This window comes from Scyliorhinus canicula, chromosome 6 (genome assembly GCF_902713615.1).
Source record: "Scyliorhinus canicula chromosome 6, sScyCan1.1, whole genome shotgun sequence".
Classification (NCBI taxonomy): domain Eukaryota; kingdom Metazoa; phylum Chordata; class Chondrichthyes; order Carcharhiniformes; family Scyliorhinidae; genus Scyliorhinus; species Scyliorhinus canicula.
This window is the reverse complement of record NC_052151.1, coordinates 177,490,004-177,513,181: the sequence shown is the minus strand read 5'-3', so window position 1 is coordinate 177,513,181 and position 23,178 is coordinate 177,490,004. Positions and strand designations below refer to the sequence as shown.

General features: G+C 50.8%; 1 protein-coding gene across 2 annotated transcripts in view; it reads left to right on the top strand.

The window, feature by feature from the left end:
• Nucleotides 1-23,178, top strand: part of LOC119967674 (transient receptor potential cation channel subfamily A member 1-like) — a 311,686-nt gene that overhangs the window by 127,293 nt on the left and 161,215 nt on the right. For both annotated transcript variants that reach the window (XM_038800496.1, XM_038800495.1), the window contains 2 exons: nucleotides 10,059-10,168; nucleotides 18,473-18,566. In XM_038800496.1, the coding sequence (XP_038656424.1) occupies nucleotides 10,059-10,168; nucleotides 18,473-18,566 (204 nt within the window). The remainder of the gene's footprint in view (nucleotides 1-10,058; nucleotides 10,169-18,472; nucleotides 18,567-23,178) is intronic.

The window sequence follows — 23,178 nt, the reverse complement described above, 5'->3', positions numbered from 1 at the left end:
CTTTGCATTGGGTGACCGGGGGTCACTCTCGTCATTGCGGACAAGTCGCCAAGAATTGTCCCTGTGCCAAATCGTGGGGTCTAAAATTGAAGGAGCGTTGTCGGGGTCGTCAGTGTTGGGTGGTGGGTTTGGGTGTGGGTCGGATTTTTAATGTAGGCGATCTCCATGGGGTCACTGGAGTCGGGGTCGTAGTCGCTGAAGTGGGGGCTGTAGGGTGGAGTGCTGTGGCTGTCCTCAGTCTCACAGTCACTGTCATTGTTTCTGCTGTGGCGGCTTGTGGGTGTTCCGGGGCGTGGTCTGAAGTCAGTGGGCGGAGTCGAGATCGAGTCCGATGAGGAACTGGTCTGTGAGGGGGAGGGTGGAAATGTGTCTCTTGTGGGCGGAGCGAGGTGTTCTGCTGCATCCAGCAGGACATGGTGCGTGTGGTTTGACTGTGTTTCATAAGCCTTTAGCTGGTTAATATGAAACCACGCAGTCTTACCATTTGGGTATTTTATTCTGTATACTGAGGGGCTGATTTTGTCTGAAATTGAGTACGGGCCGGAAAATGTAGGCACCAAAAACGTGCTGGGGTTATAAACAGATAGCATAACCTGTTGCCCAACCTGAAATTCTGTGGGGTGTACATTCTTGTTGAAACAGGCCCTGCTCTGTTTCCGTCTTTTCCCCAATTTTACTGCGGCTGCTAACTGTGCAGACCTTACAGTCTCAACTAATTCTTTGACTGCTTTCTCGTGTGTGAGGGCCGTCACTTCTGGGCTGGTCATATCGAGTCCTAAAAGGAATTCTGATCCTTTCATAGAGCATCCGGTCATGAGTGTGTGTGGGGTGAAACCTGTAGCTGATGAAACCGTATTCCTAATGAACATTAGAGCGAATGGGAGCACTGAATCCCAAGTTGAATTGTTCTCCTGTACCATCTTCCTAAGGGTCGATTTTAGGGTCCGATTCATGCGTTCTACTATCCCGCTTGACTGGGGGTGATACGCAATGTGAAATTCTGTTTTATTCCGAATATGGTCAGGACGTTCTTCATGACCCGTCCTGTAAAGAGCGATCCCTGATCTGACTCTATACTCCTGGGGAGACCCCATCTCGTAAAGATGTGGTGGGTCAGGATCTTTGCAACTCGACTCCATCATCCAGCAATACCATGATGTCTTCGAAGGCATGGGCACGCTCCCGTACACGTACACAATCTTACTCAAGCCCAACGCCACGCCTGTCATTCACGCACCTCGCAGAGTCCCAGCACCCCTCAAGGACCGCCTCGAGCAACAGCTCCAGGACCAAGGAGTCATCTCTAGGGTCACGGAACCCACAGACTGGGTAAGCTCCATGGTCTGCGTCAAGAAACCGTCCGGCGAGCCACGGATCTGTATTGATCCTAAAGATCTGAATCAGAATATCATGCGGGAGCACTACCCGATTCCGAAACGTGAGGAGCTCACGTCCGAGATGGCCCACGCCAAACTATTCTCAAAACTGGATGCCTCGAAGGGTTTCTGGCAGATCCAACTAGATGAGTCAAGCAAGAAGCTGTGTAAGTTCAACACACCCTTTGGCAGGTTCTGCTACAACCGGATGCCATTCACCAATCAGAGGCTGGTTTAGCTCACTCAGCTAAATCGCTGGCTTTTAAAGCAGACCAAGCAGGCCAGCAGCGCGGTTCGATTCCCGTACCAGCCTCCCCAGACAGGCGCCGGAATGTGGCGACTAGGGGCTTTTCACAGTAACTTCATTGAAGCCTACTCGTGACAAGCGATTTTCATTTTTTTTCATTTTCGTTCAGCATCATTTCTGGGTCCGAAGTTTTCCATCGGATCATGAAGCAGATAATGGAGGCGGTCGATGGCTTCCGGGTATATGTCGATGACATTATTATCTGGTCAACCACCCCGCAGGAACACATTGCCCACCTTAAGCGCGTTTTCAGGTGCATCCACGAACACGGCCTCCGCCTCAATAGGGCCAAATGCTCCTTCGGCCAGTCGAGTATCATGTTTTTGGGGGATCACATCTCCCACCAGGGGGTCCGTCCGGACGAGGACAAGATTGCAGCAATCACGTCCATGAAGATGCCCGAGGACAAGAAAGCGGTCCTCCGGTTCCTGGGTATGGTGAATTTCCTCGGGAAGTTCATCCCAAATCTCGCCTCACACACCACGGCCCTCAAGAGACCTGATTCCCAAAACCACAGATTTCCAATGGCTCCACGCTCACGAGCGTGAAAGGCAGGAGCTGAAGGCCAAGCTTTCCACGACCCCAGTGTTGGCCTTTTTCGACCCGACCAAAGAGACCAAAATCTCTACTGATGCCAGTAAGTCGGGGATTGGTGCCGTGCTCCTGCAACGAGACGAGGCCTCGTCATCGGCCCCCATTGCGTATGCGTCGCGGGCGATGACCCCCACAGAGCAGCGCTATGCGCAAATTGAGAATGAGTATCTCGGTCTCACTGGAGTCGTGAAGTTCCACGACTACGTCTATGGACTTCCGCAGTTCATGGTTGAAACTGACCACCGCCCGCTTGTAAATATTATCAAAAAGACTTGGATGACATGACTCCTCGCCTCCAGCGTATCCTACTCAAGCTGCGCAGGTACGACTTTCAACTGATCTATACCCCTGGCAAGGACCTTGCCGTTGCCGATGCCCTCGCAAGGTCAATCACAACTCCGTGTGATCACGACGGCTTCATTTGCCAAATAGATGCTCAAGTTCAGCTTGCAGCCTCCCATTTACCAGCTTTGGATGCACGACTGATGCAAATTCGCCGCGAGACAGCGGCTGATCCAATTCTGCAGCGGGTGATGCGTCTAATGTCAGACGGGTGGCTCAAGAGCCAATGCCCGCAATTTTACAACGTCCGCGATGACCTGGAGATTGTCGACTGGGTGCTCCTGAAATTGGATTGCATCGTCATTCCACAAAGCATGCGCCAGCTAGTGTTGGAGCAACTCCATGAAGGCCATTTAGGAATCGGAAAATGCCGCCGCAGGGCCAGAGAAGCCGTCTACTGGCCGGGCATCAATGTTGACATCGCCAATGTGGTGCTCAACTGCTCTACCTGTGTAGCGCTAACAATTATACTCAAAGACGAGAGAGTAGTACAATAGAGGCTTTATTGCTGTGCGATGCTATTCCTCCATCTGTAACTGTAGACTAGGGTCTGAGTGACTCACAGGCATATTTATACACAAGCTCCCTGTGGGCGGAACTAGCCGGCAGGGTCTTACCGGAGGAACCTGGATTACAGGTACAGGCATACAACCCGCTACTGCAAGTACACATCACTACAGTGGTTATATCACCACAACCTGCCAGCGTTTTCAGCCCGCCCAACAACGGGAGACCCTGATGCCCCATGAGCTCGCCACATTGCCTTGGACCAAAGTAGGCATCGACTTGTTCCATGCATTCGGCAGGGACTACGTCATCATCAGCGACTACTTCTCCAGTTACCCGGAGGTCATCTGGCTGCACGATCTCACATCCTCGGCTGTGATCAGGGCGTGTAAGGAGATATTTGCACGACATGGCATTCCACTGATGGTCATGTCAGACAATGGCCCCTGTTTCGCGAGCCAGGAAAGGGCCAGCTTCGCCCGACACTACAACTTCGAGCATGTTACGTCCAGTCCCCTATACCCCCAATCCAATGGGAAGGCGGAAAAGGGGGTCCACATCGTTAAGCGGCTACTCAGCAAGGCCACCGACGCCGGCTCAGATTTCCATCTTGCACTGCTAGCCTATCGCCCCGCGCTCCACTGGCCTGTCGCCTGCTCAGCTACCAATGAACCGCACCCTCAGGACGACGGTGCCATCGATTCTCACCCCCAACATCGATTATGTCCCCGTGCTCCATCGCATGCACATGTCTCAACTGCAGCATAAAACTTCCTACGACTCACGGGCTGCTGACCTTCCCAACATCCATCCACGCGACAAGGTTCGCATCCACCTCCCAGATGGCGGCTGGTCTGCGCCTGCTGTTCTAAGGCAGGTGGCCCCCCGCTCCTTCCCGGTCCGCTTACTGGATGGATCCATTCGGCGCCGCAACAGGCGTGCTCTTCGCATGGTTCCAGGGTCGTCACGGGATCCTCCGACCAGCTCTCCTACTGATCCCACCGTGTGTGGCGCTTCCGGTCACTCTGCCTGCCCCTGACGGTGCTGCAGCCCTCCCGGCTCCTGATGCGCCAGCCATTGCCCCTTGAGACGGTCAACCAGAGTTCGTCGCCCACCTCAGAGACTGAACTTATGAACAATGCACACATGTGGACTTTCTGAAAAACAAATTTCTATATCCTTCATCGTTGCATTCGTTCTCCAGTGATTTCACAGAATTTACAGTGCAGAAGGAGGCCATTTGGCCCATCGAGTCTGCACCGGCTCCTGGAAAGAGCACCCTACCCAAGATTAACACCTCCACACTATCCCCATAACCCCATAATCCAGTAACCCCACCCAACACTAAGGGCAATTTTGGACACTAAGGGCAATTTCTCATGGCCAATCCACCTAACCTGCACATCTTTGGACTGTAACTAGATTTGTTGGTTGTTCCAGTTCATGGTAGTCATCTGCACCAGGCACCTTCCTCTGTAAATAGTCTTGTTCCCTGTATATAGCTTTGTACATATGTCATCGCACCTCACAGTCATCGTGTGTTAGTTAGTTAGAAGTAGTTAATATAATTGAGTTGAACCTTCATCAGTATTGGAAGTGTCTGTTCATCTCTCAAGTCTACAGTTCTCTGCGGGTTATTATAGCCCCCCCCCCGCCCCCCATCTTTGCTTGTGCCGACACAGTTCCAGCACTGTGGAGTGATATGTTACATACTCTGGGAGGGTGGGAAATTCGAGGGGAGGGTGACATACAAGGCCATGTCCTAAGTGATGAGAGCGAGTATGAAGGCCTTCCTGGCTCTCCAGGCTTGTTGGAGCTTCGCCTCTGCTGCCTGTCCTGCAGCGTCCGACTGGGCCTCAGGTTCCTCCCCAGCCTCGTCCTCCAGCCCCTGTTGGTCTGGCGCCTCCTCATCATTCTCGTCCTCCTCCTTGGAGGTGGCCATATGGTTCTCATCACCAACCCCCAGCAGGTCGCCCTGCTGCTGTACGAGATTGTGGAGGGCACAGCAAACAACCACAAAGTGGGTGAACCTCCAGGCAGTGTATTGAAGTGTACCATCGGAGCAATTGAGGCATTGGAAGTGCAACCTAAGGAGTCCAATGCACCGCTCAATCACAGCCCGGGTGGCTACTTGGGCCTCGTTGTTCTGTGTCTCCGCTTTGGTCGCTGGACTCCGTAATAGCATCATTAGCCAGGCCCTCAGTGAATACTCCTTATCCTCCATGAGTTGGCTGCCCATCCTGGGGTTCCCCTCGAAGAGGCGGGGATGGCTGACTGTCCCAGCATGTAGCTGTTGTGGGCACGCCCCAGGAAGCGGGCACACATATGCATTATCTTCATCTGGTGGTCGCGCACAAGCTGGATTTTGAGGGAGTCGAAACCTTTCAATCACCCCCAGATGGCCCAATGAGTGCAGGGCAACGTGCGTGGCATCTATTAGCCCTGGACCTGGGGCAACCTGCCCGTTCCACCTCCAGGTGGTGATGTTCCCAGGTATCTGCTGATCGTGCCCTTCTAGATGGTAGTGGTTGTGGGTTTGAAAGGTGTCACTTAAAGTACCATGGTGAGTTCCTGCAAGTGCACCTCGTAAATGGTACACGTGGCTGCCATTTTTTGTTGGTAGTGGAGAGATTGAATGTTTATGGAAGCGAGCTGATTAAAGTTGGATGGTGTCAAGCTTCTTGAGTGTTGTCGGTGTTGCACAGGCGAATGTGGAGTATCCCATTACACTCCTCAAGACTTATGCCTTGTAGATGGTGGACAGACTTTGGGGAGTCAGGAGGTGAGTTATTCGCGCAGGATTCCAAGCCTTTGACCGGCTCTGGTAGCAGCAGTATTAATATGGCTGGTCCAATTGTTTCTGGTCAATGAGAACCTCCAGGATGTTGTTGGTGTGGGTTTCAGCACTACCATTAAATGTCATGGGGACATAGTTAGATTTTTCATGTTGGAGATGGTCATTGTTTGACACTTGTGTGATCTGATGTGTTACTTGGCACATATCAGCCCAAGCACCAAACATGTATGTTATTCAGGTCTTTCTGGATATAGACATGGACAGTCTCAGTATCTGAGGAGTCAGAAATGATATCAAAAATCAGTCCCAATTCTGATCTTATGATGGAGGGAAGATCATTAATCAAGTAACTGAAGTTGCTTGGGCCCAGTATACAACTTGGGCATCCTGCTAGTGATGTTCTGGAACTGAGTTGATTAACAACCACATCCATCTTCCTTTGTACCAGGGTACGACTCAAAACAGCAGAGATTCCCCCCTGATTCCCATTGATAACAGTTCTGCTGGGGATCCTTAATTCTACACTTGGTCAAATGCTGCCTTGATGTCAAGGGCAGTTACTCTCAACTCACCCCTGGAGTTCAATTATTTTGTCCATGTTTGAACCAAACCTGTAATGAGGTCAGAGGTTGAGTGATTCTGGCCAAACCCAATCTTAGCATCAGTAAACAAGTTATTGATAACCAATTGCTGCTTGATTGCACTGCTGATGACCCCCTTTCATCACATTAAAGATTGATGAGGTAGCAATTGGCCAGGTTGGAATTGTCCTGCTTTCTTTTGTGTCCAGGACATATCTGGGAAATTTTCCACACTGCTGGATAGATGCCAGTGCTTTAGCCAGTGTTGGAACAGCTTGGCTAGGAGTGTGCAAATTTTGGAGTACAAGTCTTCAGTTGCTGGAATATTGACATGGCCCATAGCCTTTGCAGATCCAGTGTCTTCAGCTGTTTCCTGACATCACGTGGAGTGAATCGAATTGGCTGAAGGCCAGGATCTGAGATGCTGGTGTCCTCTGGAGGAGGCCAAGATGGATCATCCACTCCATTTCTGTATGAAAATTGTTGCAAATGCTTCAGCCTTATCTTTTGCACTGAGAGTGCTGGGCTTCCCCATCGTGGTTATATGTGTGGAGTCTGCTCCTCCACCATGCACGACTGGAAGTGCCACGACTGCAGAGCTTAGCTCTGACCTGTTGCCTGTGGGCTTGCTTAGCTCATGCTGTTTACACTATTTAGCATGCAAGTAGTCCTGAGTTGTGGCTTCACCAGGTTGACATTTCATTTTTAGGTATGCTTGGTACTGCTCCTGACAAGTCCTCCTGCACCCTTCAATGAACCAAGGAGTAATATCCACAAGGGACATATGGGGTGGGAATAATTATCTTCCCAGAGGCTCACGTGGAGTAAGAACTCACCAGCTGAGGGGGCGGTGGAACTCTCGTAACCATTGTATAAAGGGTGGCCAGTAAGGCACTGACAATGAGAAGAAAGCTGGTATGAATCTACTGGGTAGTGTAAATATTGTTATTGTAAATAAATAGTTCTTTAATTTACTTGTGTGGATTCCCTTTGGCCTTATTAAACTGTGTTGATCCACAGGCTTGGTGATAGAGTGGGGTGTGTCAAGCCATGATGTTTACAGATTGTGGTTGCGTACATTCTGCTGCTCCTGATGGCTCTTAGCGCCTCATGAATGGCCCTGTCTTGAGTTGTTCGATCCCATTCAGCATGGTGGTAGTACCAAACGATGGAAGGTATCTTCAATGTGAAGACAGGACTTCATCTCCATAACAGTAATGGACAGATGTATCTGCGGCAGGCAGATTGGTGAGGATTGGTCAAGCATGTATTTTTATTCTCTTGTAGATTTTTTCACCACCAGCCGCAGACCCAGTCTAGCAACTATGTTCTTTAGGATCAAACCAACTTGGTCTGTAGTGATGCTACCGAGCCACTCTTGGTTATGGACATTGAAGCTCCACCCAGAGTACATCCTCCACCCGCCCCATTCTCATTGTTTCCTCCAAGTTGTGTTCCACAGCCGTATCTGGTCATGAGCAGGAAGTGTCCTTGTCCATATTTTACTGATGGCATGAGACTACATGGTGTCTGGCGTTGATTTTGTAGACTTTTCAGGGCAACTCCCTTCCACCTGTGCTGCCACATCTGCTGGGTCTGTCCTTCCAATGGGACAGGACATACTCGTTTAGAGATGTCTGGACATTTTCTGAAAGGTATGATTCCATGAGTATGACTATGTCAGGTTGTTGCTCAACTAGTCTGTGAGACAGCTTTCTCAATTTTATCACAGATGTAAGGAAGTAAAATTTTGAAGGAGTGACAGGGCTGAGATTGCTATAATCAGTTTCAGTACCTAAATTGATACTGAGTGGTTGGTCTGGTTTCATTTGTTAGAAAATTTGTAGCGGTTTTGATGCAGTTAAGTGATTTGCTGGGCCATTTCAGAGGACTTTTAAGGGTCAAGCAGCTCTGCTATTTATGTACCAGCAGCATTATCTATGGATTTTAGTGTGCATGTGCTTGATTATTTATGGGATGAGAATAATAATAATCTTTGTCACAAATAGGCTTACATTAACACTGCAATGAAGTTGCTGTGAAAAGTCCCTCGTCGCCACACTCAGGCGCCTGTTCGGGTACACTGAGGGAGTATTCACAATGTCCAAATTACCTAATAACGCATCTTTTGGGACTTGTCGGAGAAAACCGGAGCATTCGGTGAAAACCCATGTAGACACAGGGAGAATGTGCAGACTCCGCACAGACAGTGATCCAATTCGAGAATCGAACCTGGGTTCCTGGCACTGTGAAGCAACAGTGCTAACCACTGTGCTACCGAGGATGTTTCTATCAAAACCAGCATTTGTGGCCCATTTTTAATTGAATTGGCATTGAACCACCTTCGTGAAAAGCTGCAGTCTGTGGGGTATAGATACACTACTATGATGGTAATAATCTTTATTCGTGTACAAGTAGATTTACGTTAACACTGCAGTGATGTTGCTGTAAAAATCCCCGAGTTGCCACTCTCCGGCATCTGTTCGGCTACACTGAGGGAGAATTCAGAATGTCCAATTCACCTAACAAGCACATCTTTCAGGACTTGTGGGAGGAATCCGGAGCACTCGGAAGAAACCTATGCAGAGACAGGGAGAATGTGCAGACTCTGCACAGACAGTGACCCAAGCGAGGAATGGAAGCCTGGTCCCTGGTGCTGTGATATAGTGCGAACCACTGTGCTGCCATGCCGCCGTACCATGGAGTATTAAGTTTATATGATTTTGGGGGAAAAGAATAAAAAAGTAATTTGCATCTAAAACAACTTATGCAAAGTGTGAAGTTGTAAGTACAGAGCAAGTGTAATTTTGATATATTTTACTTGCACCCCAAATTCTGATCTCCATGCCAGAATTATATTATTTTTGTACCAAGAAAAGTCTTGGAATTTTAGGCCAATTGTACATGACATAATTAAGTTAATATGATTTTGAGGGGTAAAAATAAAAAGGAATTTGCATCTGAAACAACTTATGCAAAGTGTTAAGTTGTAATCCAAAAATCTGAAATTAGTATCATTCATTGACAGTAAGTTGTTTAATATTTCTACACTTTTAGTTATGCAATTTATTGATGTAGTAAATATGCCATTACAATGATAAACAAATTGTTGCGATATTTAGGCTACCATTGGACTTTGGTAAAGATTAGTACTAGTTTTTTAATGTGTCAAACTACTTGTATGCAATGCATACAGATGTATTAGCAGTTAATCTAATTCTGCAGTCTCTGCAAGAAGGAAAAGTTGATACATAGATACATAGATGATAGGAGCAGGAGGAGGCCTTTTGGCCCTTTGAGCCTGCTCTGCTTCATCCGGATCATGGCTGATCATCCAACTCAATAACCTAATCCTGCTTTCTCCCCATGGCCTTTGATCCCTCTTCTTCAGTCTCTGCAGGGAGGAAACTGACACAAGTTGACTTTATTTTGTATGTGGTATCTGGACTGATAGGCATGGAGGGAAATGGAATTTTGGGGCTGATTTAAATTGACTTCTGAAAAATTTTAAGATGGTAATAATTCTTTCATAACTGTAGCTCCATTTTTATCAGGTCATGAGGAGGCAGCTAAAGTACTTTTAGATTATGGTGCTGACGTTGTATCACATGACAATTCCGGTCAATCCATTCTTTCGCTCATGGTGATGAACATGCCTATTCTGGTGAGTATGCAATGTACTATTGGCTTTAAAAACTTGTATTTATTTATTTTTTAAATTTAGTGTACCCAATTCAATTTTTTTTCCAATTAAGGGGCAATTTAGTGTGGCCAATCTACCTAGCCTGCACATCTTTGGGTTGTGGGGGCGAAACCCACGCAAACACGGGGCGAATGTGCAAATTCCACATGGACAGTGACCCAGAGCCAGGATCGAACCTGGGACCTCGGCGTCGTGAGGCATCAGAGCTAACCCACAGCACCACCGTGCTTGTATTTATGTAGTATTTTTCACATCTTTTGCAGCTCAAAGTGCTTCACTGCCAGTGGTGTATTTTTCAAATGTAGGGACTGTAGTATAAACATAGACACTGGAATAAGTTATTTACCCCTTGAACCTTTTGTGTCGTTCAGTGAGATCATGGCTGCTCAGCAAACTAACTCTCTCTCAGTTTTGCCCAATATCCCTTAATACCGTTGGCTAACAAAAATCTGTCAATAGCAGTTTTAAAATTAACAATCATAACTTCCTGACTCCCCAACAATGCATTTTGGGGGGGTACCCCAAATATGCAATGGGGATATTCCCACATCAGGGTTTACCTAGCAATTGTCCAGAAGGGCTAATTTTCCCTCAACAATTGCACTGGACTGGGAACAATCCGACAAAGTGACTTAAATCACTAATGTTGGATAGTTCTGCCAATTTCACACTCATAGTCACTCTGAAAGTTCAGAGTAACACCCTCCAACCAAGCACCCGACGCCCCACAGTATTCTCCACCTTGACCTGACCCCCAACCAATGATTGGACCCCTGGACCTGGATCCACCCCTGTCGTAGTCACCACTGATGTGTATATACTGTACATATGTGTTTTACGGTAAGGCCCCTGTACTACGAGTACGGGGGTAGATCCCTGCCTGCTGGCTCCGCCCAGCAGGCGGACTAAAAATATGTGTGCTCCCGTGCAGCAGCCATTTCATCAGCTGCTGTAGGAGGGCGCACATCTCAGTGTAATAAAGCCTCGATTACATTCTACTCTCGTCTTCTCGTAATTGATAATGCATCAATTTATTACACTGAGATTTTTCGGAGATGGACCTCCGCATCAAGCCGGATCGGCTGCAGCTGCATCCTCAAGCAGACAACGCCAAAAAGGACTTTGAACATTGGCTAGCTTGTTTTGAAGCGTACATCGGGTCTGCGCCAGAAGCAATCCCAGAAGCTCCAGATTCTGTACACGCGGCTGAGCTCCAACGTCTTTTCCCTCGTCCAGGACACGCTGACCTACGCAGAGGCCATGGCGCTACTGAAGGAAAACTACGCTCAGTGACTAACAAAATCAACGCCAGCCATCTCCTCTCCACGCGGCGCGAGCTTCCTGGTGAGACAGAAGATTTCTGGCGTGCCCTGCTTGCCCTAGTTAGAGACTGTGACTGCCAGGCCGTTTCGGCCACTGAACACTCTAATCTGCTGTTGAGAGACGTATTTGTGATGGGTATAGGGTCTGACTACATCCGCCAGCGCCTCTGCGAAGGTGCCACGCTCGACCTTGCGGCAACCAAAAAACTAACGCTCTCACTTACGGTTGCCTCAGGCAACGTTCAGGCCTATGCCCCCGACCGCACAGCCCCCTGTACATCGTGGACCCCGGTGACGGTCACCCCATCATGGACCCCATCAGCGACCGCCCCCAGCCAATCCCACGCCTGTGCCACGCAGCAGCCAACCAACCCCAGGGGACCCAAATGCTACTTTGGTGGGCAGTCAAAACACCCCCGACAGCGCTACCCGGCACGGAGCGCCTCTGCTAGGCCTGTGGCAAGAAGGGATATTTTTCTGCAGTGTGTCAGGCCTGCTCAGTCGCCGCTATTGTCCTGGCACCCGCCACGTGTGGTCAGTGGACGCCGCCATCTTCCCCTCCTCAGACCACGTGCGGCCCGTGGGCGCCGCCATCTTGCTCTGCTCGCAACATGTGTGACCCGTGGGCGCCGCCATCTTGTCTCTCGGAACCAATGGGCGCCACCATCTTACCTGCCCCAGGACACGTGCAGCCCCAGGGCACTGCCACCTTGCCTCCCCCAGGACACATGCAGCCCAGGGGCGCCGCCATCTTACCCGCCTCAGGACCCCTGCCCGTCGGGCACCTCATCAGGCCGCTCATCGCCTGCAACCGCTGCGACCAGCCGCGTCTCGCCTCGGTCACGATTGACCAGTCACAACCACACAACCTCTCGACCACTTCAACAAAGGTGAAGGTCAACGGGCAGGAGATCTCCTGCCTGCTGGAGTCCGGGAGCACTGAGAACTTCATTCACCCCGATACGGTAAGGCGCTGCTCCCTCGCGGTACACCCCGCTAACCAGAGAATCTCCCTGGCCTCCGGATCCCACTCCGTGGCGACCCGGGGGTACTGCATCGCCATCCTCACCGTCCAGGGTGTAGAGTTCAGCGGCTTCCGCCTCCACGTCCTCCCCAACCTCTGCGCTGCCTTGCTACTCGGCCTGGACTTCAAGTGCAACCTCCAGAACCTAACCCTGAAATTTGGCGGGCCCCTACCACCCCTTGCTGTTTGCGGTCTCGCGACCCTTAAGGTCGATCCGCCTTCCCTTTTCGCAAACCTAACCCTGGATTGCAAACCGGTCGCCACCAGGAGCAGACGGTTCACGCCCAGGACAGGACCTTCATCAGGTCTGAAGTCCAGCGACTGCTTCTGGAAGGTATTATCGAGGCCAGCAACAGCCTCTGGAGAGCCCAAGTGGTAGTGGTCAAAACTGGGGAGAAAAACAGGATGGTCGTTGACTACAGTCAGACTATCAATCGGTACACGCAGCTCGACGCGTACCCCTTCCCACGCATATCTGATGTGGTTAATCAGATGGCACAGTACCGGGTCTTCTCGACAGTGGACCTGAAATCTGCCTATCATCAGCTCCCCATCCGTAAGGCGGACTGCCCATACACGGCGTTTGAAGCAGAAGGCTAACTTTACCACTTTCTTAGGGCTCCCTTTGGCGTCACCAATGGGGTCCCAGTTTTCCAACGGGAGATGGACCGAATGGTTGACCGGTACGGACTGCGGGCCACTTTCCCTTACCTGGACAATGTCACCATCTGCGGCCATGACCAGCAGGACTATGACGCCAACCTTTCCAAATTTCTCCACACCGCCACTCTCCTACTCTCCTCAACCTCGCGTATAACAAGGAGAAGTGCATGTTCAGCACGAACCGCGGGGGGGGGGGGGGGGGGGGTTGTTGGTTTCAGAAGTGTACAGCTCCCGGTAGAAGGCCTCAAATGCTTTGGTTCAGCTACCAGTCTGCCTCTGCTGTCCTTTACCCTCGTGGCTGCGTGCTTTCGCAACTGGTGAACAGGCGGCTAGCTTTCTCTCCGTCTTCACAGAAGTTCACCTGTGTCTGGTGGAGTTGGAGCCCCTCCTTCCTGGTGGATAGCCACCAGAAGCTCTAAGTTTGGGTCCTCTGAGTACCTTCTATCGACCTCAAGGATGGAGTCGTTCATTGCTGCCTGGCCACACTATCTTATTTGAGATTTATAGATTGTTGGCTATAATCTTTCCCCTAATCACCTCTTCAGTGCCTCCCAGAACATGGAAGGTGAGGCTTCCACATTCTAGTTGCTGGCGATGTGCTCGCCTATGGCCTGTGATGATTTCTGGCAGAAGACCTCGTCGGCCAAGACGTCCGTGTTCAACCTCCATACAGAGCGTTGGGGATGGCCTGTCTCCAACCTCGCATCCATGTAATGTAGAGCATGGTCAGAGTTGAGTATCGTGGAGTATTCCGCTCTTACTAAGTCTGGAAGCACTGATTTTCCCACTGCAGAGAAGTTGATACGGATGTGCACCAGTGAAAAGAACGAGAATTCTTCCATGCCAGGGTGCAGAAACCGCCATGGGTCTACTGCCCCCATCTGTTCCATAAATGCTCCCAGATCCCTAACCATGCCTGTATTTTTCCCCGTTTGGGGTTTGAACGGTCTGACCCGCCCAGCCCTTCCTTACCCACAGTCGATCCTCTCTCAGGTGCGTCTCTTGAAAGAAGTCTATGTCGGCTTTCAAACTTCTCAAATGGGCGAAGACTCTGGATCTTTTCACTAGGCTGCTAACTCCCTGCTTTGTCCTCAGCGCTGCCTTGCCTGCCCCTTGTCCAGGCTGTTGTCAGTAAAAGTGCCTATTTGGCTGTGTTCTGGAGGAGAGCCACCTGATGTGCGTCTGCTCAGCACATCACCATCACTGGAGGCCCAGTCCCCCGCCACTAAATTAGCCAACACTTTCATGTCTCAACAACAAAATGGGCCTATATGACCCACACTCCAACGGATCCTTCTCTATCTTCGGGATTAGCATGATCGACGCCTGTGTCAGTGTCTCTAGAAACTCCCCCTTCTCCAACACCTCACTAAACATCCCCAACAAATGCGGTGCCAACTGAGCCACAAACATCTTATAAAACTCCATCGGAAAGCTGTCCGTCCCTGGAACCTTCCATGACTTCATCTCCCTAATGCTGTCAATCACTTCCCTCAGCCCCAGAGGCTCCTTCAATGCCTGCCTTTTCTCTTCCTCCAACCTCGGAAACTCAAACCCACCTAAAAATCGTCCCATATCCCCTTTCTCTCCACCCAGCTCAGCCCTGTACAGCTTCTCATAATACCCCCTGAGCACCCCATTTATCCTCCCCGGCTCTGACACTACCTACCCTTTCTCTATTCACACCTTTAGAATTTCCCTTGACACAGCCTGCCTCCAAAGCTAATGGGCCAGCATACAGTTCACCGTCTCTCCACATTCATATTGTACTACCACTTGCCCTCCATAACTGTCCCATTGCCCTTCCCGTCATCAATCTATCGAACTGCCCCTGCAACCTCTTTCTTGTTGCCAACAGCTCTTTAGTGGGGGCTCCCGCGTATCTCCTGTCCTCCTTGACTATCTCAACCAGTAACCATCCATGCTCCTCCCTCCTCCTATCCCTGAGCGCCTTGAACGAGATCATCTCTCCTTGGACCCCCCCCCCAGTCCGGAAAGCTCAACAGATCAACCATTCCCATACGTTCCCAAATCCTTCGCATCCTCAACCTTCCCATTGATTTATGGCTCAACCTGTCCAACCTCAGTTCCATCACACAATTAAAATCTCCAAATCTCCACCCATAACAATCTTAAGTCTAGGATCATTTCCCAGTAAAGCTTTCACAAACCCCACATCATCCCAATTCGACGCATATACGTTTGCCGGCATCACAGGCATCCCCTCCACCACCCCATTCACTATCACGTATCTATCTACACCCCCCCCACCCCCCGGTCCTGCCCTTCCTTGGCCCTTACAAACCCTGTCCTTTTGTTCAACAAAATAGCCCCCCCAATCCCGGCGCGCATGCGCACAACCCCGAGTGAAATGCTTGACTCATCCATCCCTTCCTCAACCTAACCTGATCTTTCACCCAGAGTGCGTCTCCTGTAAAAAGATCACCTCCGCCTTCAAACTCCTCAAAAACCCAAGACCTCTTAATCAGCCTGTTTAACCCATGGCATTCCACTTTACACATCTTACTGGAAGCTTATGCCTCTACTCCCTTCAACCGTCCGTCATCATCCCCCTCTGACTCTACCTCTAATACTGCCCTGAACTGCGCCCAGCCAAGATGGAACCCCTCTCTGCCCATAACCACGCTCACTCTCCAACTGAGTCATATCTCAATCCCCCGCCACCACCGGCGATCTCCTCACCTCCGTTCACCAGAATGATCTGCCAGCATGACAGCTACGAATACTTTACTACGTAAATTGGTATAGTCCCAGCTAATGTTACCATGTGACAAGTCAGATCTCCAAGTACAACCTGACTAGACCCTAACTTTTATTTTTTGTTAAGATATGTGGGAGGCAGCTATTGAACAAGTCTCAAGAGTCAGCTGATGATCTATTAACAAAGAATATAAGATTAAATGTTTTACACTACTCTTTCACCCCACTAAACCTTTACAGATAAATACAAATTTGTAAGAACAACACAAGTTACAAAATCTATGTTATATTCTAATATTCTCAGTAAATGGAGGCACCCGTAGATCATAATCTGATTGAATTTTATATTCAGTTTGAGGGAGAGAAGAATGCATCCAAGACCAGTACTTCAAACTAAATAAGTGCAATTATGAGGGTATGAAAGCGGAGATAGCTAGAGTGAACTGGTAAATGTGCTTAAGGATAGATAAATTGAGGTTCAGTGGCAGACATTTAAAGGGATATGTTAGATCCGAGGTAAGCAGCCATGCATAAACAGTAGTTTAGAAAACCTCAAAGAGATTTATTACTAGTTAAAGCCAAACCTCACCACTCCCCGGAAGATCTCCTTCCCTATCCTCATGGCAGAGGATGCTCGCGGACCCGGCTCGTGAAATAGTGCCCTCCCCTTTGGCCCGCTCGTGCGCTCCTGACCACCTCCCACACTGCCACCAGCCCCTAATAAAGTACCCCCCTACCCGCGGATCGGCTCTCCCACAACTGTGGGAGTCCGCAGCCGCCATGCTTAGTTCCCGACGGATGAGACCACACGCGACTGACGCCATCGGGAACACGGCCGGTCGGCAGTGGAGCATCGGGGGGGCCTCAGGCAATGTCTTGAGGCCGTCAATTCATGGCGCGGCGTACTCTCCAAGTACGCTGCTTTGGAGGGGGCGGAGCATTGCGAACGCAATGGTCGGACACTGTGATTCTCACACTGATCATTGAACGCGATTTCGGCATTGGCGTCTAGAGAATATAGCCCACTATTAAACTTAAGAAACATATATTTGCGTCAAAACAAGTGGCAGGTCAGAAGATTTGAACGATTATAAAGAATATCAAAGAGTGACAAAAAGATTGATATGTAGGGGGCAACTAGGGTACATTTTATTTATTTTATTTTTATTTAAGAGAAATATAGCTGGTAATATGAAGATGGATAATATGACTTTCTATTTAAATAAGAAAAGAATTAACGAAGTGGGCATTAGTCATATAGAAAGTGCCTGTCAGAATTTATGATGGAAAGTATGGCAAAGGTAATTTGCCATACAGGTAATTTGCAGTAGTCTATAGATGGCTATAGAAGACACAAAAGCATTCCAGAAATAGTTGTAAATTGGGAAATGTGAGGGGGGGAGGAACTTGGGAAAATTACAATCACCAGTAAAGTGGTATTGAGCAAATTCTTGGGTCTGCAGGCTGACACATCCCTGGGTCCAGATGGTTTTCACCCTAAGGTCTTGAAAGAGCACCTGGGTGGCATTGCCAAAGGTGCCACGCTGGCATCTATCATGCAGCGGCGATCGGGCCGGGGTCTTCTCTGCACAGGTCGTGGGAGGGGTTATGTGGGGAACCTGGGTGATGTGTTGGGTACTCTGCATCTGTGGAGACTGCGTTTACCTTAGCAGTAACATAGACAGGCTACCAACATTTGAAATAGTACAACACTATTTTATTAAGCTAGGAACTGTTGAACATACTTGCACTGTGGGTAGACAATATGTTAGATTAACTGAAGACCTATGCCTAACCTGACCAGTCTAAACAGTTAGCACATGGTGAAGGTTTGTGCTACTAGCTGCAAGCTCTGTCCGTCTCAGAGGCAGCATCCCGAATGAGCGGGAAAACTAGTGCCCTCTGGCTTTATAGTGAGCATGCCCTAACTGGTGATTGGCTGCTGTGTTGTGTGTGTTGATTGGTCTTGCAGTGTGTCAGTGTGTGTCTGCACCATGATATACTGATGTGTATATTATGACACTGGGGACCACCTCTTAGTGAGTTGGAGCTTCGGGTTGGGGACGGGCCGGAGGTCGCGTCGAGGGCTTCAGAGATGGCGTTCCGATCTCTCGCTGAACTGAGGACTCCCGGTGAGTGGAGCTTCTCAGTGCAGAAAACGAGGCTAGGTCGGCCTCGGTTGTGATCTTCCTGCCTAGGCCCCCTATCTAACCCGAGCCCTGCAGGATAGCATTATGTTTCTCGGCACTGCGAGTGCCGGGAAACACGTGGCTAAACGCACTCGCTATATGGGAGTTTGTTCCCATTTAATTAAATTGCGCCCATAGTGTCCATTGTCTGATGTGGCTGGATGTGATGGGGCTACAAATCTTTACTCTGATCCATTGACTTGCTGTGGGAAATGGTAAAGTTTTCAAAGGAATAAGAAGGCACATGATAAAGTTCACTACATTACCATACAAAACTTTCTTCGTGTGGAACACAAAAATTCACATGGAAGCAAATTAATGTTGTATTCTGTACTTTTCATCACAGGCTGAGGAAGGCTTGAATCAACTTTATAAACATAATCCTGACACCCATCAAACACAGTATCAACTCAGATACTTGGAGCCAATTTACAACAACAGTAAGTAGCAATTTATGAAACATAATCAGTGCAATTTTCTGGAGAGATTTCTAAGTGTGGTAGCGAGTGGGAATTGCCGCAGGCTTCCTGGTGCTCGGCCCGGCAAGGCTGGCAACGCTGTTCAACGCTAATTGGTCCACTTAACGAGGCGCAATGGGCTTCCTGCAGCAAATGAAGGCTCGCCAGCAGATTTGCTGGGACTGTGCTTGCCAGCACCCTCCTGATAACAAGGTTGAGCAACACTTAGAGCAGTTGCACAGCCAACCCCACTCACCTCGCAGCGATGGCGCCGGGATGACTGGCCCCATGATTCGGGGTTGCAGACCTGGGCAGGCTCCTCAATGCCATGGAGGCTAGGAGGGATGTCCTGTTTCCCCAAGGGGCCTAGAGGGTGAACAACAGGTCAGCCAGTGTTGGCTGGAACGAGGTTGCGGCGGGAGTGTGACCAGGAGGCTTGGTCTCAAATGGCACCGAGGCCAACACTGCTAGGGTGGCGGCCACAGTGGGGAGCATGGTGCACGATGGCAGCACCATTAGTGGAAGTGTCCAAGGTGTGGCACAGTTGATGATGGCCATGGCTGAGGGCCCCGGCAGAATGTCCGACTCGTTGTGGGACGTGACCAAGTACCAGGCTGACCTTGATGAGGTGCTGCATGTTCCGCTCTCAGATGGGAATGGCCGAGGCGCTATGGAGCTTGTCCCCATTGCGGGTGGGCATTGCCGAGGCACAGCAGAGCATGGCCCAATCACTGTGGAGCATCGCCAGAGGTGTCGACACAATGGTTCAAACATTGGGGATCTGCCAGGGCTGGCAGAGCAGATGACGCAGGGCAGCCGAGGCAAAACCAGCTGCGTCTCCGTCCCAAGGTGAACCCCGGGGTCCTATGAGCACTGAGAGGAATGAGGGGGCGCTGGGTGCCAATCCGGACCCGTCCAATGTAGTGCAGATGGTGGCCAGCAGCTCCCACGAGTACCACATCACAAAGGCAGCACACGGGACAGGGCAGCATGGCTATGCATTGCCACGGACAAGTGCAACAGGACCCTCCGGCCCCAGAGCCCAAGAGAATGCCCGCATGGCGATTGAAGGCTGGCTGCCTCCACCTTAGATGTGCATCCTGGGGACACACCTATACGTAGCGCTAAAGCAAGGAAGGTTGAGCACGTTGACCCATGAAGTGGGGGCGAAGGCGGGGATGAGAGTGGGGTGGCTCCATTGGGAGAGTGGGGCATTGTTGGAGACCTGTGGCACAACCTGTATGACGCCTCAGTCACTTTCTTCCGCATTGTGGCTCGACCTCCGATCCCTTGGCCCATCTCTCCAGGCATCTCCCCCTCCTCATTTCACTCACCTCCACCCTCTGGCCGTAGACATGTTGGGAAATGCGGAGAGTCGTGAAGGCTGCCGTGAAACCGGCCGTGTTTCACGGCAGCCTCCGCGCCCCCTCCCGGGACCCGATTCTGCTCCCCGGTCGGGGCTAGCAGTGGGGCCCCGTGAACCTTGGCATCGCTGGCGTAGCGAATTTCGCAAAGCCCGCGCGCCAAAGTTAACGGCGGCTGGCGCAAACGCTGACGTCAGCCGCGCATGCGTGGATTGGACGGCTCCAACCCGCGCATGCACGGATGACATCATCACGCATATGCGTGAAACCCGCACATGCGCGGGCCGTTATGCCCCTCAGCCGCCCCGCGGACTGATCCAGCGGGGCGGCAGAGGAACAAAGAGTGTGCGGGGTTTGGACCTGCTGCCCGCGATCGGTGGGCACCGATCGCGGGCCCTTGGCACGGCCGTGGTGCGGCCGTGCTAATCGCTGCCATGGTTCCCCAGAACGGCACTTTGCGGCTGTTTTCACGAACGGTGAGAGCAGGTGTGTTGGAGTTCGTGAAAACGGCCGTAAAGGCCTGGGAAATCAGCCCATCGGCTAGGGGAGAATCGCTGCTCGCCGTAAAAAACGGCGAGCAGCGATTCGTGTCGGGGGGCGGCCGTGGGGGTGGGGGAGAATAGCGGGAGGTTGGGAAAAATGTCGGGAAGGCCCTCCCGCTATTCTCCGACCCATCGTGGGGGGTGGAGAATCGCGCCCGTTGTTCCCGGAGCTGTGTTGCATCCCTTGGTGTTCGGATGTTGGCTTCTGCGTGTGCTGCCTCCCGCAGTGTTCAAGCACAGTGTTCATACATGAAGTTGTGATTGGGATGCTAGGCAATGACTCCCACATGCTACATGGCCCGCCATGTAGAAATCCATTTGGGTTGTTCAAAGTGCTCACTTAACCATGATTGCCAATTCCCTATTAGCAATCACCTTCAGCCGCATGGCTAGAGGTCCCAGCAGTCGGTGGGGGTTATGGCAGATGGACAGGGGCTAGAGTTGGCTCCGGAATGGATATACACAATCCAGGGCTTGGCACGCTGATGCCATGAGCGGTTGCCCACCCCTGCACAGGATGCCCCCACAGCCACCGTTGGACTCTTTGCCCGTGTGCAAAGGTGGCTACTCACCTCCTTGGCTACCTGCAGAAGCCCTTCCGCCAGGTTCATGTTTTTCAATCATGACCATTTTCTGTGGCGGCCGATGAATAATGGGAGGCTGTTGGACATAGGGGTCGGTCCCTTTAATTGTATGGAAATAGGGCTTAAGTAGTGATAATTGATTTCTCGCTACCCTATGGTGGGATCCTGATATTGCCTATGGGAGCGGGCCGGTTGCATCAAAAACTGATGCCTGACGTGGTTCTCGTTTTTGGTCTCTCCTGCTATTCACCGGCCACGATGTGCTCAAGCGAGAGCGCAACGGAACCTGAGAACCACACCCCATATGTACATTACTTTGCTGGTGAAGATGTGCGATTGTTCGAATATTATTGGCAGAATTTTCCATTGGGTAATGCCGAAATGGATTGGGCGGAGAATAGGTTCCGACCCCAAAATCGCAATTCTCTGTCACCTCGACAGCAGTGTCATTGCGTTCTGGAATGCACGTACAATAAACACCGTTTGCATATTATTATTTTTTTGAAATGTTTTTTATTGAGTTTTCATATTTTATATCCAACAAATTACAAATTATTATTAGAAGGAAAAAAAAACACGCAAAAATTAACATGTATATTTACAGGTAAGTATCTTCATAATAACAACTGTGGCCGCCCCCTTTAGCCGGCATACATATTTTACATTCCCCAATATGAAATGAAATGAAAATCGCTTATTGTCACGAGTAGGCTTCAAATGAAGTTACTGTGAAAAGCCCCTAGTCGCCACATTCCGGCGCCTGTGCGGGGAGGCTGTTACGGGAATCGAACCGTGCTGCCGGCCTGCTTGGTCTGCTTTCAAAGCCAACAATTTAGCGTTGTGCTAAACAGCCCCAATATGGCCGAGGCACATGTTTATAGGCATTTATTTACAGTTTGGTTTTGGGCCTTAGCTTGCCATCAAACCCCATAACGAACCCGTAGCCTCCCCCCCCCCCCCCCCCCCCCCCCCCCCCCCCTTTTGGCGGGCGATCAGGGAGGCAAAGGCAAGGGCGTCTGCCCTCCTCCCCAGGAATAGATCTGGCTGGTCTGAAACCCCGAAGACCGCCACTATCGGGCATGGCTCCACCCTCACCCCGACCACTTTGGACATAGCCTCGAAGAAGGCTGTCCAGTACTCCACAAGTCTGGGGCAAGACCAGAACATGTGTCGTTTGCATATTATTAGTGGACCTGACACGGTATTCCCTGGGGCGTCCGCAATTTTCCACCTCCAATGGGCCGAGTTCCCTACGACACGGTTCACTTGTGTTTTAAAAACCTAAAACTGGTGGCTGATGGGGGAGAGACGGGGTAGGACACAGAGAGGTGCGACTGGGCTGCCGGGCTGACACTGGCCAGGCTTGCTGGGGTGGGGTCCATGTCAGGGCCGGGATGGGAGGGAGGTGATGGGGGGGACAGGCCAAGTGGTCGGCTGACCCCCCCCCACGGGATGGGAGTGGTGCCCAGCCAAAGACCGCCATTGCCAATGCCTGCAAGGCAGCGTGACACCGGCCATATGGGTACCCCCAGATGGCAGCCCATCCTTCACATACCACTCCCACAACCCAACTGGCCAACAATCGCCGGCGGGGCATCAGGCGGCCCATCCAGGGCAACTATCACTGTAGACCCTATGGGGGTGCCGGGTAGGGGCTGCGGAGCATACCGCAAGCAAGGGCAGTGCCAGCCAACCGTATTCCTGGCTTCAGGGATAGATGCCAGTGCCAGAGGCGGGGATCGTTGGGGGGTTTGGGAGGTGGGGGGTGGGGGGGGTGGGGGGGGGAAACATGCGGGGCGGAGTTTGCAATGCCAACCTGAGCCACTATGCAGTCCGTTGGACCTGGTTAGACACTGGCATATGCGCCATGCTAACAGGACACCCGTTTCCAGTAGCCGTCAAGATCAGATCATAGAATTTACAGTGCAGAAGGAGGCCATTTGGCCCATCGAGTCTGCACCGGCTCCTGGAAAGAGCACCCTACCCAAGGTTAACACCTCCACCCTATCCCCATAAACCGGTAACCCCACCCAACACTAAGGGCAATTTTGGACACTAAGGGCAATTTATCATGTCCAATCCACCTAACTTGCACATCTTTGGA